A 15653-nucleotide genomic window follows, 5' to 3' on the forward strand; every position below is an offset into this window, starting at 1 on the left:
CGTATACACATACACACGTACACACACATACATATAATGGTACCCTTGCCCCGCGCGTCCCTACAACTCCTACGGCACCACCGAACACAAAGATCCCCCGTATAGCCTTCACAGGCTATCGAGGGCAAGTGCTGTCAGCGAGCAGCACCGATAAATTGCGGACATACCACCACCAAACGAATAATGACAAATATCCCCTATATAGCCTCACAGCCACCACCACGACCACTAGAACGTCATTTAGGACGCGCTGGGGTAATATCATTGGGTCATGTGCCCTCCTATGATGATGAGGATGACGGATGGTGGTTGGATGATTGATGATTAATCATGATTATGATGATGACAGAAAAAAATCTATACGGCAAATTTTACCACCTTGGGGAACCAAGTTCTACTCTGGGCCCAAAAAAATCGTGTTAACCACCACCACCACCATCACCACCACCATCACCATCACCACCACCATCACCATCACCACCATCACCACCACCACCACCACCATCACCACCACCACCATCACCACCACCCACCATCACCACCACCACCACCACCATCACCACCACCATCACCATCACCACCACCACCATCACCACCACCATCACCATCACCACCACCACCATCACCATCACCACCACCACCACCACCATCACCACCACCATCACCACCACCATCACCATCACCACCATCACCACCACCACCATCACCATCACCACCACCATCACCATCACCACCACCACCATCACCACCACCACCATCACCACCACCATCACCACCACCATCACCATCACCACCACCATCACCATCACCACCATCACCACCACCACCACCACCATCACCACCACCACCATCACCACCACCACCATCACCACCACCACCACCACCATCACCACCACCATCACCATCACCACCACCACCATCACCACCACCATCACCATCACCACCACCACCATCACCATCACCACCACCACCACCACCATCACCACCACCATCACCATCACCACCATCACCACCACCACCATCACCATCCACATCACCATCACCACCACCACCATCACCACCACCACCATCACCACCACCATCACCACCACCATCACCAGCACCACCACCATCACCATCACCACCATCACCACCACCACCACCACCATCACCACCACCACCATCACCACCACCACCATCACCACCACACCACCACATCACCACCACATCACCACCATCACCACCACCACCATCACCACCACCACCATCACCACCACCAACCACCACCAACACACCACCACCATCAACCACCACCACCATCCACCACCACCATCACCATCCCACCATCACCACCACCATCCACCACACCACCATCACCACCACACCACCACCATCACCACCACCACCACCACCACCATCACCACACCACCACCATCACCACCACCACACCACCACCACCATCACCACCACCACCATCACACACCACCACCACCATCACCACCACCACCACCATCACCACCACCATCACCACCACCATCACCACCATCACCATCACCACCACCATCACCACCATCACCACCATCACCACCACCACCATCCATCTCACCACCATCACCACCACCAATCACCACCATCATCACCACCACCACCACCACCACGATCACCACCACTACCACCAGCAACATCACCACCACCATCACCATCATCACCACCATCATCACCACCACCACCATCACCACCACCACTACCACGATCACCACCACTACCACCAGCAACATCCTATTCATGACCCCGTGCCCCCTGCCCATGTCTGCCCTACAACTCTTACACCACCATCACCATGACCATCAACACCACCACCACCATCACCAACACGATCACCACCACTCCCACCAGCAACATCCTCATGTCCCCGTGCCCCCTGCCCATGTCTGCCCTACAACTCTTACACCCCCACCACCACTATGACCACCATCACCACCACCACCGCCAGGAGCACCACCGCTAGAACGTCGTCTGGAACGAGCCGGGCACCCCGTTGGGCTCGACGTCATCCAGCAACCTGCGGGTCTCCTGCCCGTCCTTGCCCTGGGCGCCCTCCCAGGCGAGAAAGCCGCGGCGCTGTCGCCTCTGGCGGGACTCGACCCCGAGGCGGCACGCGCGCCACGCGCCCAGCCCCAGCAGGGAGGCGAGCAGGGCGCCCAGCAGCAGGGCGCCCACCACCCACGGCCACAGCTCCTGCAGCTGCGCCTGGAAGCGCGTGAACCAGGAGCCCTCGCCGCCTGCGGTGGGGCAAGTGTGGGGGGTAGGGGGTGGCAAGTGGGTGGGGTAGGGGGTGGCAAGTGTGAGGGTGGGGTGGGGCACGTGTGGGGGGCAAGTGGGTTGGGTAGGGGGGCAAGTGGGGATGGGGCAAATGTGGGGGGGGGTAGGGGCACGTGTGGGGGGGGGGTGGGGGGGGCAAGTGGGGGTGGGGTGGGGCAAGTGTGGGGGGGGGGGTTGGGGCAAAAATGGGGGGGGTGGGGGGATGGGGCAAGTGTGGGGGGGGGGGTAGGGGCACGTGTGGGGGGGGGGGGTGGGGGGGGAAAGTGGGGGTGGGATGGGGCAAGTGTGGGGGGGGGTTGGGGCAAAATGGGGGGGGTGGGGGGATGGGGCAAGTGTGGGGGGGGGGGTAGGGGCACGTGTGGGGGGGGGGGGGTGGGGCAAGTGGGGGTGGGGTGGGGCAAGTGTGGGGGGGGGGGGGCGGGGAAGAGGATGATGAAGGTGTGAGTTGTTGTTGTTTACGAGAAGAGATTGTGCACCACCGCCACCACTACCACCACGTGCTCGTCTTACCACGTGGGTTATCGCTCGCTGCGGACAAGTCACGCTGACTCTTTCACGTCACGAGGGTTACTGCGGCTGCTGCTGCTGATAAATTTTGGTTGTTACTGCCACGTGGTTTCAACCACTTCATGACGAGTCGTGTTTTTTGCACATCATTGTTATTCCGCGTGGGAGGAGGAATCCCACGCCTTGCGCGAGGGGACAACAACAACAACGACAACAACAACGACAACAACAACGACAACAACAACAACGACAACAACGACAACAACAACGACAACAACAACGACAACAACAGCGACAACAACGACCACAACTACAACAACAACGACGACGACAACAACAACGACAACAACAACAACGCTCCATCCCCGCACGGAGATTCGTCCACACACTTCGCTGCGCCGCCTTCTCGTGGCGGGCCAGGTGGCTACGGCGCCTCCTCGACTCCCACGGGTAGAAGAAGCGAGTTCCACAACATTCGTTGCGGTGGTCCACCAACCCCTGCTGCTCGTGACCCAGCAGTGCTGTGGGGTCACAGGCAATCACGTGCAGCGTAGCCACCACCACGGCCAGGCCAGGCGTGTGCAGGTGGTGTCATTAATGCACAGTAGGTGATTTAAAATAGATTACGTGGGGAGCGGTGGTGCAGTGGTTAGCGCACGCTGCGCTTCGAACCCGGCGACTCCCGTTCACGACCGCCACCAGTGACGATTACCTGAACCGGTAATGGGCCTCCCCAAGGTCGACTCAGCCTCAAATGAGTGCGGCGTGTAAACATCGCCACGAGGTAGAGGCGCGGCACGTGGTGCTGGCTCACCCGCCCCCTCGTGTGCCGTGCCGGCTTCGCTCGCAGCACTTGCCCGAAACAGTCTGCCGAAGCTATACGGGGGAACTTTGTCTTTGTACTACATCGCCGCGAGGGAGCTCGCTAACAGAACACGAGGATGCTCACTAACAGAACACGATCACGCTCACTAACAGAACACGATGACGCTCACTAACAGAACACGAGGACGCTCACTAACAGAACACGATGACGCTCGCTAATAGAACACGATGACACTCACTAACAGAACACAATGACGCTCACTAACAGAACACGAGGACGCTCACTAACAGAACACGATGACGCTCACTAACAGAACACGATGACGCTCACTAACAGAACACGAGGACGCTCACTAACAGAACACGATGACGCTCACTAACAGAACACGATGACGCTCACTAACAGAACACGATGACGCTCACTAACAGAACACGGTGACGCTCACTAACAGAACACGAAGACGCTCACTAACAGAACACGATGACGCTCACTAACAGAACACGAGGACGCTCACTAACAGAACACGATGGCGCTCGCTAACAGAACACGATGACGCTCACTAACAGAACACGAGGACGCTCACTAACAGAACACGATGGCGCTCGCTAACAGAACACGAGGACGCTCACTAACAGAACACGATGGCGCTCGCTAACAGAACACGAAGACGCTCACTAACAGAACACGATGACGCTCACTAACAGAACACGAGGACGCTCACTAACAGAACACGAGGACGCTCACTAACAGAACACGATGACGCTCACTAACAGAACACGATGACGCTCACTAACAGAACACGAAGACGCTCACTAACAGAACACGATGACACTCACTAAGAGAACACGATGACGCTCACTAACAGAACACGAGGACGCTCGCTAACAGAACACGAGGACGCTCACTAACAGAACACGAGGACGCTCACTAACAGAACACGATGACGCTCACTAACAGAACACTATGACGCTCACTAATAGAACACGAGGACACTCACTAACAGAACACGAGGATGCTCACTAACAGAATACGAGGACACTCACTAACAGAACACGATGACGCTCACTAACAGAACACGAGGACGCTCACTAACAGAACACGATGACGCTCACTAACAGAACACGAGGACACTCACTAACAGAACACGAGGACGCTCACTAACACAACACGATGGACGCTCACTAACAGAACACGATGACGCTCACTAACAGAACACGATGACGCTCACTAACAGAACACGATGACGCTCACTAACAGAACACGATGACGCTCACTAACAGAACACGATGACGCTCACTAACAGAACACGGGGATGCTCACTAACAGAACACGATGACGCTCACTAACAGAACACAATGACGCTCACTAACAGAACACGATGAGGCTCACTAACAGAACACGATGACGCTCACTAACAGAACACGATGCGCTCACTAACAGAACACGAGGACGCTCACTAACAGAACACGATGACGCTCACTAACAGAACACTATGACGCTCACTAACAGAACACGAGGACGCTCACTAACAGAACACGATGACGCTCACTAACAGAACACGATGACGCTCACTAACAGAACACGAGGACGCTCACTAACAGAACACGATGACGCTCACTAACAGAACACGAGGACGCTCACTAACAGAACACGAGGACGCTCACTAACAGAACACAATGACGCTCACTAACAGAACACGATGACGCCCCAGTAAAGAACACGATGACGCTCACTAACAGAACACGATGGACACTCACTAACAGAAAACGATGACGCTCACTAACAGAACAAGATGACGCTCGCTAACAGAACACGAGGACGCTCACTAACGGAACACGATGACGCTCACTAACAGAACACGATGACGCTCACTAACAGAAACACGATGATGCTCACTAACAGAACACAATGACGCTCACTAACAGAACACGATGACGCTCACTAACAGAACACGATGACGCTCACTAACAGAACACGATGACGCTCACTAACAGAACACGAGGACACTCGCTAACAGAACACGATGACGCTCACTAAAAGAACACGAGGACACTCACTAACAGAACACGATGACGCTCACTAACAGAACACGAGGACACTCACTAACAGAACACGAGGACACTCACTAACAGAACACTGAGGACACTCACTAACAGAACACAATGACGCTTGACTAACAGAACACGATGATGCTCACTAACAGAACATGATGACGCTCAGTGACAGAACACGATGACGCTCACTAACAGAACACGATGACACTCACTAACAGAACACGATGACGCTCACTAACAGAACACGATGACACTCACTAACAGAACATGATGACACTCACTAACAGAACACGAGGACACTCACTAACAGAACACGATGACGCTCACTAACAGAACACGAGGACACTCACTAACAGAACACGAGGACACTCACTAACGAACACGAGGACACTCACTAACAGAAACACAATGACGCTTGACTAACAGAACACGGATGATGCTCACTAACAGAACACGAGGACACTCACTAACAGAAACACGAGGACGCTCACTAACAGAACAACGAGGACACTCACTAACAGAACACGATGACGCTCACAAACAGAACACGATGACGCTCACATAACAGAACACCGATGACGCTTACTAACAGAACACGATGACCTCACTAACAGAACACGATGACGCTCACTAACAGAACACGATGACGCTCACTAACAGAACACTATGACGCTCACTAACAGAACACGATGATGCTCACTAACAGAACACGATGATGCTCACTAACAGAACACGAGGACGCTCACTAACAGAACACGATGACGCTCACTAACAGAACACGAGGACGCTCACTAACAGAACACGATGACGCTCACTAACAGAACACGATGATGCTCACTAACAGAACACGATGACGCTCACTAACAGAACACGATGATGCTCACTACAGAACCGATGACGCTCACTAACAGAACACGATGATGCTCACTAACAGAACACGATGACGCTCACTAACAGAACACGAGGACACTCACTAACAGAACACGAGGACGCTCACTAACAGAACACGAGGACACTCACTAACAGAACACGAGGACGCTCACTAACAGAACACGAGGACACTCACTAACAGAACACGAGGACGCTCACTAACAGAACACGAGGACGCTCACTAACAGAACACGATGACGCTCACAAACAGAACACGATGACGCTCGCTAACAGAACACGATGACGCTCACTAACAGAACACGATGACGCTTACTAACAGAACACGATGACGCTCACTAACAGAACACGATGACGCTCACTAACAGAACACGATGACGCTCACTAACAGAACACGAGGACGCTCACTAACAGAACACGATGATGCTCACTAACAGAACACGATGATGCTCACTAACAGAACACGATGATGCTCGCTAACAGAACACGAGGACACTCACTAACAGAACACGATGACGCTCACTAACAGAACACGATGATGCTCACTAACAGAACACGATGATGCTCACTAACAGAACACGAGGACGCTCACTAACAGAACACGATGACGCTCACTAACAGAACACGATGATGCTCACTAACAGAACACGATGACGCTCACTAACAGAACACGATGATGCTCACTAACAGAACACGATGACGCTCACTAACAGAACACGATGATGCTCACTAACAGAACACGATGACGCTCACTAACAGAACACGATGATGCTCACTAACAGAACACGATGACGCTCACTAACAGAACACGAGGACACTCACTAACAGAACACGAGGACGCTCACTAACAGAACACGAGGACACTCACTAACAGAACACGAGGACGCTCACTAACAGAACACGAGGACACTCACTAACAGAACACGAGGACGCTCACTAACAGAACACGAGGACGCTCACTAACAGAACACGATGACGCTCACAAACAGAACACGATGACGCTCGCTAACAGAACACCGATGACGCTCACTAACAGAACACGATGACGCTTACTAACAGAACACGATGACGCTCACTAACAGAACACGATGACGCTCACTAACAGAACACGATGACGCTCACTAACAGAACACGAGGACGCTCACTAACAGAACACGATGATGCTCACTAACAGAACACGATGATGCTCACTAACAGAACACGATGATGCTCGCTAACAGAACAGGATGACGCTCACTAACAGAACACGATGACGCTCGCTAACAGAACACGATGACGCTCACTAACAGAACACGATGACGCTCACTAACAGAACACGATGACGCTCACTAACAAAACACGATGATGCTCACTAACAGAACACGAAGACGCTCACTAACAGAACACGATGATGCTCACTAACAGAACACGATGATGCTCACTAACAGAACACGATGATGCTCGCTAACAGAACAGGATGACGCTCACTAACAGAACACGATGACGCTCGCTAACAGAACACGATGACGCTCACTAACAGAACACGATGACGCTCACTAACAGAACACGATGACGCTCACTAACAAAACACGATGATGCTCACTAACAGAACACGAAGACGCTCACTAACAGAACACGATGACGCTCACTAACAGAACACGAGGACGCTCACTAACAGAACACGATGGCGCTCGCTAACAGAACACGATGACGCTCACTAACAGAACACGAGGACGCTCACTAACAGAACACGATGGCGCTCGCTAACAGAACACGAGGACGCTCACTAACAGAACACGATGGCGCTCGCTAACAGAACACGAAGACGCTCACTAACGAACACGATGACGCTCACTAAACAGAACACGATGACGCTCACTAACAGAACACGAGGACGCTCACTAACAGAACACCGAGGACGCTCACTAACAGAACACGATGACGCTCACTAACAGAACACGATGACGCTCACTAACAGAACACGAAGACGCTCACTAACAGAACACGATGACACTCACTAACAGAACACGATGACGCTCACTAACAGAACACGAGGACGCTCGCTAACAGAACACGAGGACGCTCACTAACAGAACACGAGGACGCTCACTAACAGAACACGATGACGCTCACTAACAGAACACTATGACGCTCACTAATAGAACACGAGGACACTCACTAACAGAACACGAGGATGCTCACTAACAAGACACGAGGACACTCACTAACAGAACACGATGACGCTCACTAACAGAACACGAGGACGCTCACTAACAGAACACGATGACGCTCACTAACAGAACACGAGGACACTCACTAACAGAACACGAGGACGCTCACTAACCACAACACGATGACGCTCACTAACAGAACACGATGACGCTCACTAACAGAACACGATGACGCTCACTAACAGAACACGATGACGCTCACTAACAGAACACGATGACGCTCACTAACAGAACACGATGACGCTCACTAACAGAACACGGGGATGCTCACTAACAGAACACGATGACGCTCACTAACAGAACACAATGACGCTCACTAACAGAACACGATGAGGCTCACTAACAGAACACGATGACGCTCACTAACAGAACACGATGACGCTCACTAACAGAACACGAGGACGCTCACTAACAGAACACGATGACGCTCACTAACAGAACACTATGACGCTCACTAACAGAACACGAGGACGCTCACTAACAGAACACGATGACGCTCACTAACAGAACACGATGACGCTCACTAACAGAACACGAGGACGCTCACTAACAGAACACGATGACGCTCACTAACAGAACACGAGGACGCTCACTAACAGAACACGAGGACGCTCACTAACAGAACACAATGACGCTCACTAACAGAACACGATGACGCCCAGTAACAGAACACGATGACGCTCACTAACAGAACACGATGACACTCACTAACAGAAAACGATGACGCTCACTAACAGAACAAGATGACGCTCGCTAACAGAACACGAGGACGCTCACTAACGGAACACGATGACGCTCACTAACAGAACACGATGACGCTCACTAACAGAACACGATGATGCTCACTAACAGAACACAATGACGCTCACTAACAGAACACGATGACGCTCACTAACAGAACACGATGACGCTCACTAACAGAACACGATGACGCTCACTAACAGAACACGAGGACACTCGCTAACAGAACACGATGACGCTCACTAACAGAACACGAGGACACTCACTAACAGAACACGATGACGCTCACTAACAGAACACGAGGACACTCACTAACAGAACACGAGGACACTCACTAACAGAACACGAGGACACTCACTAACAGAACACAATGACGCTTGACTAACAGAACACGATGATGCTCACTAACAGAACATGATGACGCTCAGTGACAGAACACGATGACGCTCACTAACAGAACACGATGACACTCACTAACAGAACACGATGACGCTCACTAACAGAACACGATGACACTCACTAACAGAACATGATGACACTCACTAACAGAACACGAGGACACTCACTAACAGAACACGATGACGCTCACTAACAGAACACGAGGACACTCACTAACAGAACACGAGGACACTCACTAACAGAACACGAGGACACTCACTAACAGAACACAATGACGCTTGACTAACAGAACACGATGATGCTCACTAACAGAACACGAGGACACTCACTAACAGAACACGAGGACGCTCACTAACAGAACACGAGGACACTCACTAACAGAACACGATGACGCTCACAAACAGAACACGATGACGCTCACTAACAGAACACGATGACGCTTACTAACAGAACACGATGACGCTCACTAACAGAACACGATGACGCTCACTAACAGAACACGATGACGCTCACTAACAGAACACGATGACGCTCACTAACAGAACACGATGATGCTCACTAACAGAACACGATGATGCTCACTAACAGAACATGAGGACGCTCACTAACAGAACACGATGACGCTCACTAACAGAACACGATGATGCTCACTAACAGAACACGATGACGCTCACTAACAGAACACGATGATGCTCACTAACAGAACACGATGACGCTCACTAACAGAACACGATGATGCTCACTAACAGAACACGATGACGCTCACTAACAGAACACGATGATGCTCACTAACAGAACACGATGACGCTCACTAACAGAACACGAGGACACTCACTAACAGAACACGAGGACGCTCACTAACAGAACACGAGGACACTCACTAACAGAACACGAGGACGCTCACTAACAGAACACGAGGACACTCACTAACAGAACACGAGGACGCTCACTAACAGAACACGAGGACGCTCACTAACAGAACACGATGACGCTCACAAACAGAACACGATGACGCTCGCTAACAGAACACGATGACGCTCACTAACAGAACACGATGACGCTTACTAACAGAACACGATGACGCTCACTAACAGAACACGATGACGCTCACTAACAGAACACGATGACGCTCACTAACAGAACACGAGGACGCTCACTAACAGAACACGATGATGCTCACTAACAGAACACGATGATGCTCACTAACAGAACACGATGATGCTCGCTAACAGAACAGGATGACGCTCACTAACAGAACACGATGACGCTCGCTAACAGAACACGATGACGCTCACTAACAGAACACGATGACGCTCACTAACAGAACACGATGACGCTCACTAACAAAACACGATGATGCTCACTAACAGAACACGATGACGCTCACTAACAGAACACGATGACGCTCACTAACAGAACACGACGCTCACTAACAAAACACGATGACGCTCACTAACAAAACACGATGATGCTCACTAATAGAACACGATGATGCTCACTAACAGAACACGATGACGCTCACTAACAGAACACGACGCTCACTAACAGAACACGATGATGCTCACTAACAGAACACGATGACGCTCACTAACAGACCACGATGACGCTCACTAACAGAACACGATGACACTCACTAACAGAACACGAGGACGCTCACTAACAGAACACGATGACGCTCACTAATAGAACACGATGACGCTCACTAACAGAACACGATGACGCTCACTAACAGAACACGATGATGCTCACTAACAGAACACGATGACGCTCACTAACAGAACACGAGGACGCTCGCTAACAGAACACGAAGACGCTCACTAACAGAACACAATGACGCTCACTAACACAACACGATGACGCTCACTAACAGAACACGATGATGCTCACTAACAGAACACGAGGACGCTCACTAACAGAACATGATGACGCTCACTAACAGAACACGAAGACGCTCGCTAACAGAAAAACGATGACACTCACTAACAGAACACGAAGACGCTCACTAACAGAACACGATGACGCTCACTAACAGAACACGAGGACACTCACTAACAGAACACGAAGACGCTCACTAACAGAACACGATGACGCTCACTAACAGAACACGATGACGCTCACTAACAGAACACGAGGACGCTCACTAACAGAACACGATGATGCTCGCTAACAGAACACGATGACGCTCACTAACAAAACACGAGGACGCTCACTAACAGAACACGATGATGCTCACTAACAGAACACGATGATGCTCACTAACAGAACACGATGACGCTCACTAACAGAACACGAGGACGCTCACTAACAGAACACGATGACGCTCACTAACAGAACACGATGATGCTCACTAACAGAACACGATGATGCTCACTAACAGAACACGATGATGCTCACTAACAGAACACGAGGACGCTCACTAACAGAACACGATGACGCTCACTAACAGAACACGATGACGCTCACTAACAGAACACGAGGACGCTCACTAACAGAACACGATGATGCTCACTAACAGAACACGATGATGCTCACTAACAGAACACGATGATGCTCGCTAACAGAACAAGATGACGCTCACTAACAGAACACGATGACGCTCGCTAACAGAACACGATGACGCTCACTAACAGAACACGATGACGCTCACTAACACAACACGATGACGCCACTAACCAAAACACGATGATGCTCACTAACAGAACACGATGACGCTCACTAACAGAACACGATGACGCTCACTAACAGAACACGACGCTCACTAACAAAACACGATGACGCTCACTAACAAAACACGATGATGCTCACTAATAGAACACGATGATGCTCACTAACAGAACACGATGACGCTCACTAACAGAACACGACGCTCACTAACAGAACACGATGATGCTCACTAACAGAACACGATGACGCTTACTAACAGACCACGATGACGCTCACTAACAGAACACGATGACACTCATTAACAGAACACGAGGACGCTCACTAACAGAACACGATGACGCTCACTAATAGAACACGATGACGCTCACTAACAGAACATGAAGACGCTCACTAACAGAACACGATGACGCTCGCTAACGGGACACGATGATGCTCACTAACAGAACACGATGACGCTCACTAACAGAACACGAGGACGCTCGCTAACAGAACACAAAGACTCTCACTAACAGAACACGAGGACGCTCACTACAGAACACGAAGATGCTCACTAACAGAACACGATGACGCTCACTAACAGAACACGATGACGCTCACTAACAGAACACGATGACGCTCACTAACAGAACACGAGGACGCTCACTAACAGAACATGAAGACGCTCGCTAACAGAAAACGATGACGCTCACTAACAGAACACGAAGACGCTCACTAACAGAACACGATGACGCTCACTAACAGAACACGAGGACGCTCACTAACAGAACACGAAGACGCTCACTAACAGAACACGATGACGCTCACTAACAGAACACGATGACGCTCACTAACAGAACACGAGGACGCTCACTAACAGAACACGATGACGCTCGCTAACAGAACACGAAGACGCTCGCTAACGGAACACGGAGGACGCTCGCTAACAGAACACGAGGACGCTCACTAACAGAACACGAGGACGCTCACTAACAGAACAGGATGACGCTCACTAACAGAACACGATGACGCTCACTAACAGAACACGATGACGCTCACTAACGGAAACACGATGACGCTCACTAACAGAACAGGATGACGCTCGCTAACAGAACACGATGACGCTCACTAACAGAACACGAGGACGCTCGCTAACGGAACACGAAGATGCTCACTAACAGAACACGATGACGCTCAATAACAGAACAGGATGACGCTCGCTAACAGAACACGATGACGCTCACTAACAGAACACGAAGACGCTCACTACAGAACACGATGACGCTCAATAACAGAACAGGATGACGCTCACTAACAGAACACGAAGACGCTCACTAACAGAACACGATGACGCTCACTAACAAAACACGATGACGCTCACTAACAGAACACGAGGAATGCTCACTAACAGAACACGATGACGCTCACTAACAGAACACGAAGACGCTCACTAACAGAACACGATGACGCTCACTAACAGAACGGATGACACTCACTAACAGAACACGATGACGCTCACTAACAGAACACGATGACGCTCACTAACAGAACACGATGACGCCTACTAACAGAACACGAGGATGCTCACTAACAGAACACGATGACGCTCACTAACAGAACACGAAGACGCTCACTAACAGAACACGATGACGCTCACTAACAGAACAGGATGACACTCACTAACAGAACACGATGACGCTCACTAACAGAACACGATGACGCTCACTAACAGAACACGATGACGCTCACTAACAGAACACGATGACGCTCGCTAACAGAACACGATGACGATCACTAACAGAACACGATGACGTTCACTAACAGAACACGATGATGCTTACTAACAGAATACGATGACGCTCACTAACAGAACACGATGACGCTCACTAAAAGAACACGATGATGCTCACTAACAGAACACGATGACGCTCACTAACAGAACACGATGACGCTCACTAACAGAATACGATGACGCTCACTAACATAACACGATGACGCTCGCTAACAGAACACGATGATGCTCACTAACAGAACACGAGGACGCTCACTAACAGAACACGAAGACGCTCACTAACAGAACACGATAACGCTCACTAACAGAACACGAAGACGCTCACTAACAGAACACGAGGACACTCGCTAACAGAACACGAAGACGCTCGCTAACAGAACACGAAGACGCTCACTAACGGAACACGATGACGCTCACTAACGGAACACGAAGACGCTCGCTAACAGAACACGAGGGCACTCGCTAACGCAATGGGTAGGGCGTGCACCGCCGCTCACGCGGCGCGTACCTGGCTGCAAGTACTCGTACTCGTATCCCAGCTCCCTCGAGGGCACGAAGGCGGCCGCGTTGGTGACAAGCGGCAGGAAGGGCACCATGAAGTCCCCGCCGTTCTGGCCGATGGGTGAGCCGCGCGCCGGGTAGGCGGAGGCGTTCGCGCCATGAGCCCGCAGCCACCGCTCGTACAAACTGCGCGCGGGGTGAGAGATGATATCACATTGCCCCATGATGACATCACATTGCCCCATGATGACATCACATTGCCCCATGATGATCACATTGCCCCATGATGACATCACATTGCCCCATGATGACATCACATTACCCCATGACATGACATTGCCCCATGATGACATCACATTGCCCCATGATGACATCACTTTGCCCCATGATGACATCACATTGCCCCGTGATGACATCACATTGCCCCGTGATGACATCACATTGCCCCATGATGACATCGCATTGCCCCATGATGACATCGCATTGCCCCGTGATGACATCACATTGCCCCATGATGACATCACATTGCCCCATGATGACATCACATTGCCCCATGATGACATCACATTGCCCCGTGATGACATCACATTGCCCCATGATGACATCACATTGCCCCGTGATGACATCACATTGCCCCGTGATGACATCACATTGCCCCATGATGACATCGCATTGCCCCATGATGACATCGCATTGCCCCGTGATGACATCACATTGCCCCATGATGACATCACATTGCCCCATGATGACATCACATTGCCCCATGATGACATCACATTGCCCCGTGATGACAT

The 15653-nt window shown here is 51.0% G+C and overlaps 1 protein-coding gene across 1 annotated transcript; it reads right to left on the bottom strand.

Moving 5' to 3' along the window:
* Positions 1 to 1983: 1983 nt before the first annotated feature.
* Positions 1984 to 15186, bottom strand: LOC133352866 (tyrosinase-like). The gene is made up of 3 exons (XM_061568847.1): positions 15182 to 15186; positions 14867 to 15045; positions 1984 to 2261 (listed from the first exon to the last, which is right to left on the bottom strand). The coding sequence occupies exons 1-3, from the start codon at positions 15184 to 15186 to the stop codon at positions 1984 to 1986; spliced, it is 462 nt and encodes a 153-aa protein (XP_061424831.1).
* Positions 15187 to 15653: the final 467 nt, after the last annotated feature.

This window comes from Lethenteron reissneri, chromosome 5 (genome assembly GCF_015708825.2).
Source record: "Lethenteron reissneri isolate LAM-NWPU_2019-01 chromosome 5, ASM1570882v1, whole genome shotgun sequence".
NCBI classification, from domain to species: Eukaryota; Metazoa; Chordata; class Hyperoartia; order Petromyzontiformes; family Petromyzontidae; genus Lethenteron; species Lethenteron reissneri.

What these genes read in the sequence shown, in the direction of transcription:
- LOC133352866 (XM_061568847.1), bottom strand. An exon ending in GTACGAGTACTTGCAGCCAG is followed by an intron (nt 2,262 to 14,866) that starts GTACGCGCCGCG and finishes GCCCCACCGCAG; the next exon opens with GCGGCGAGGGCTCCTGGTTC.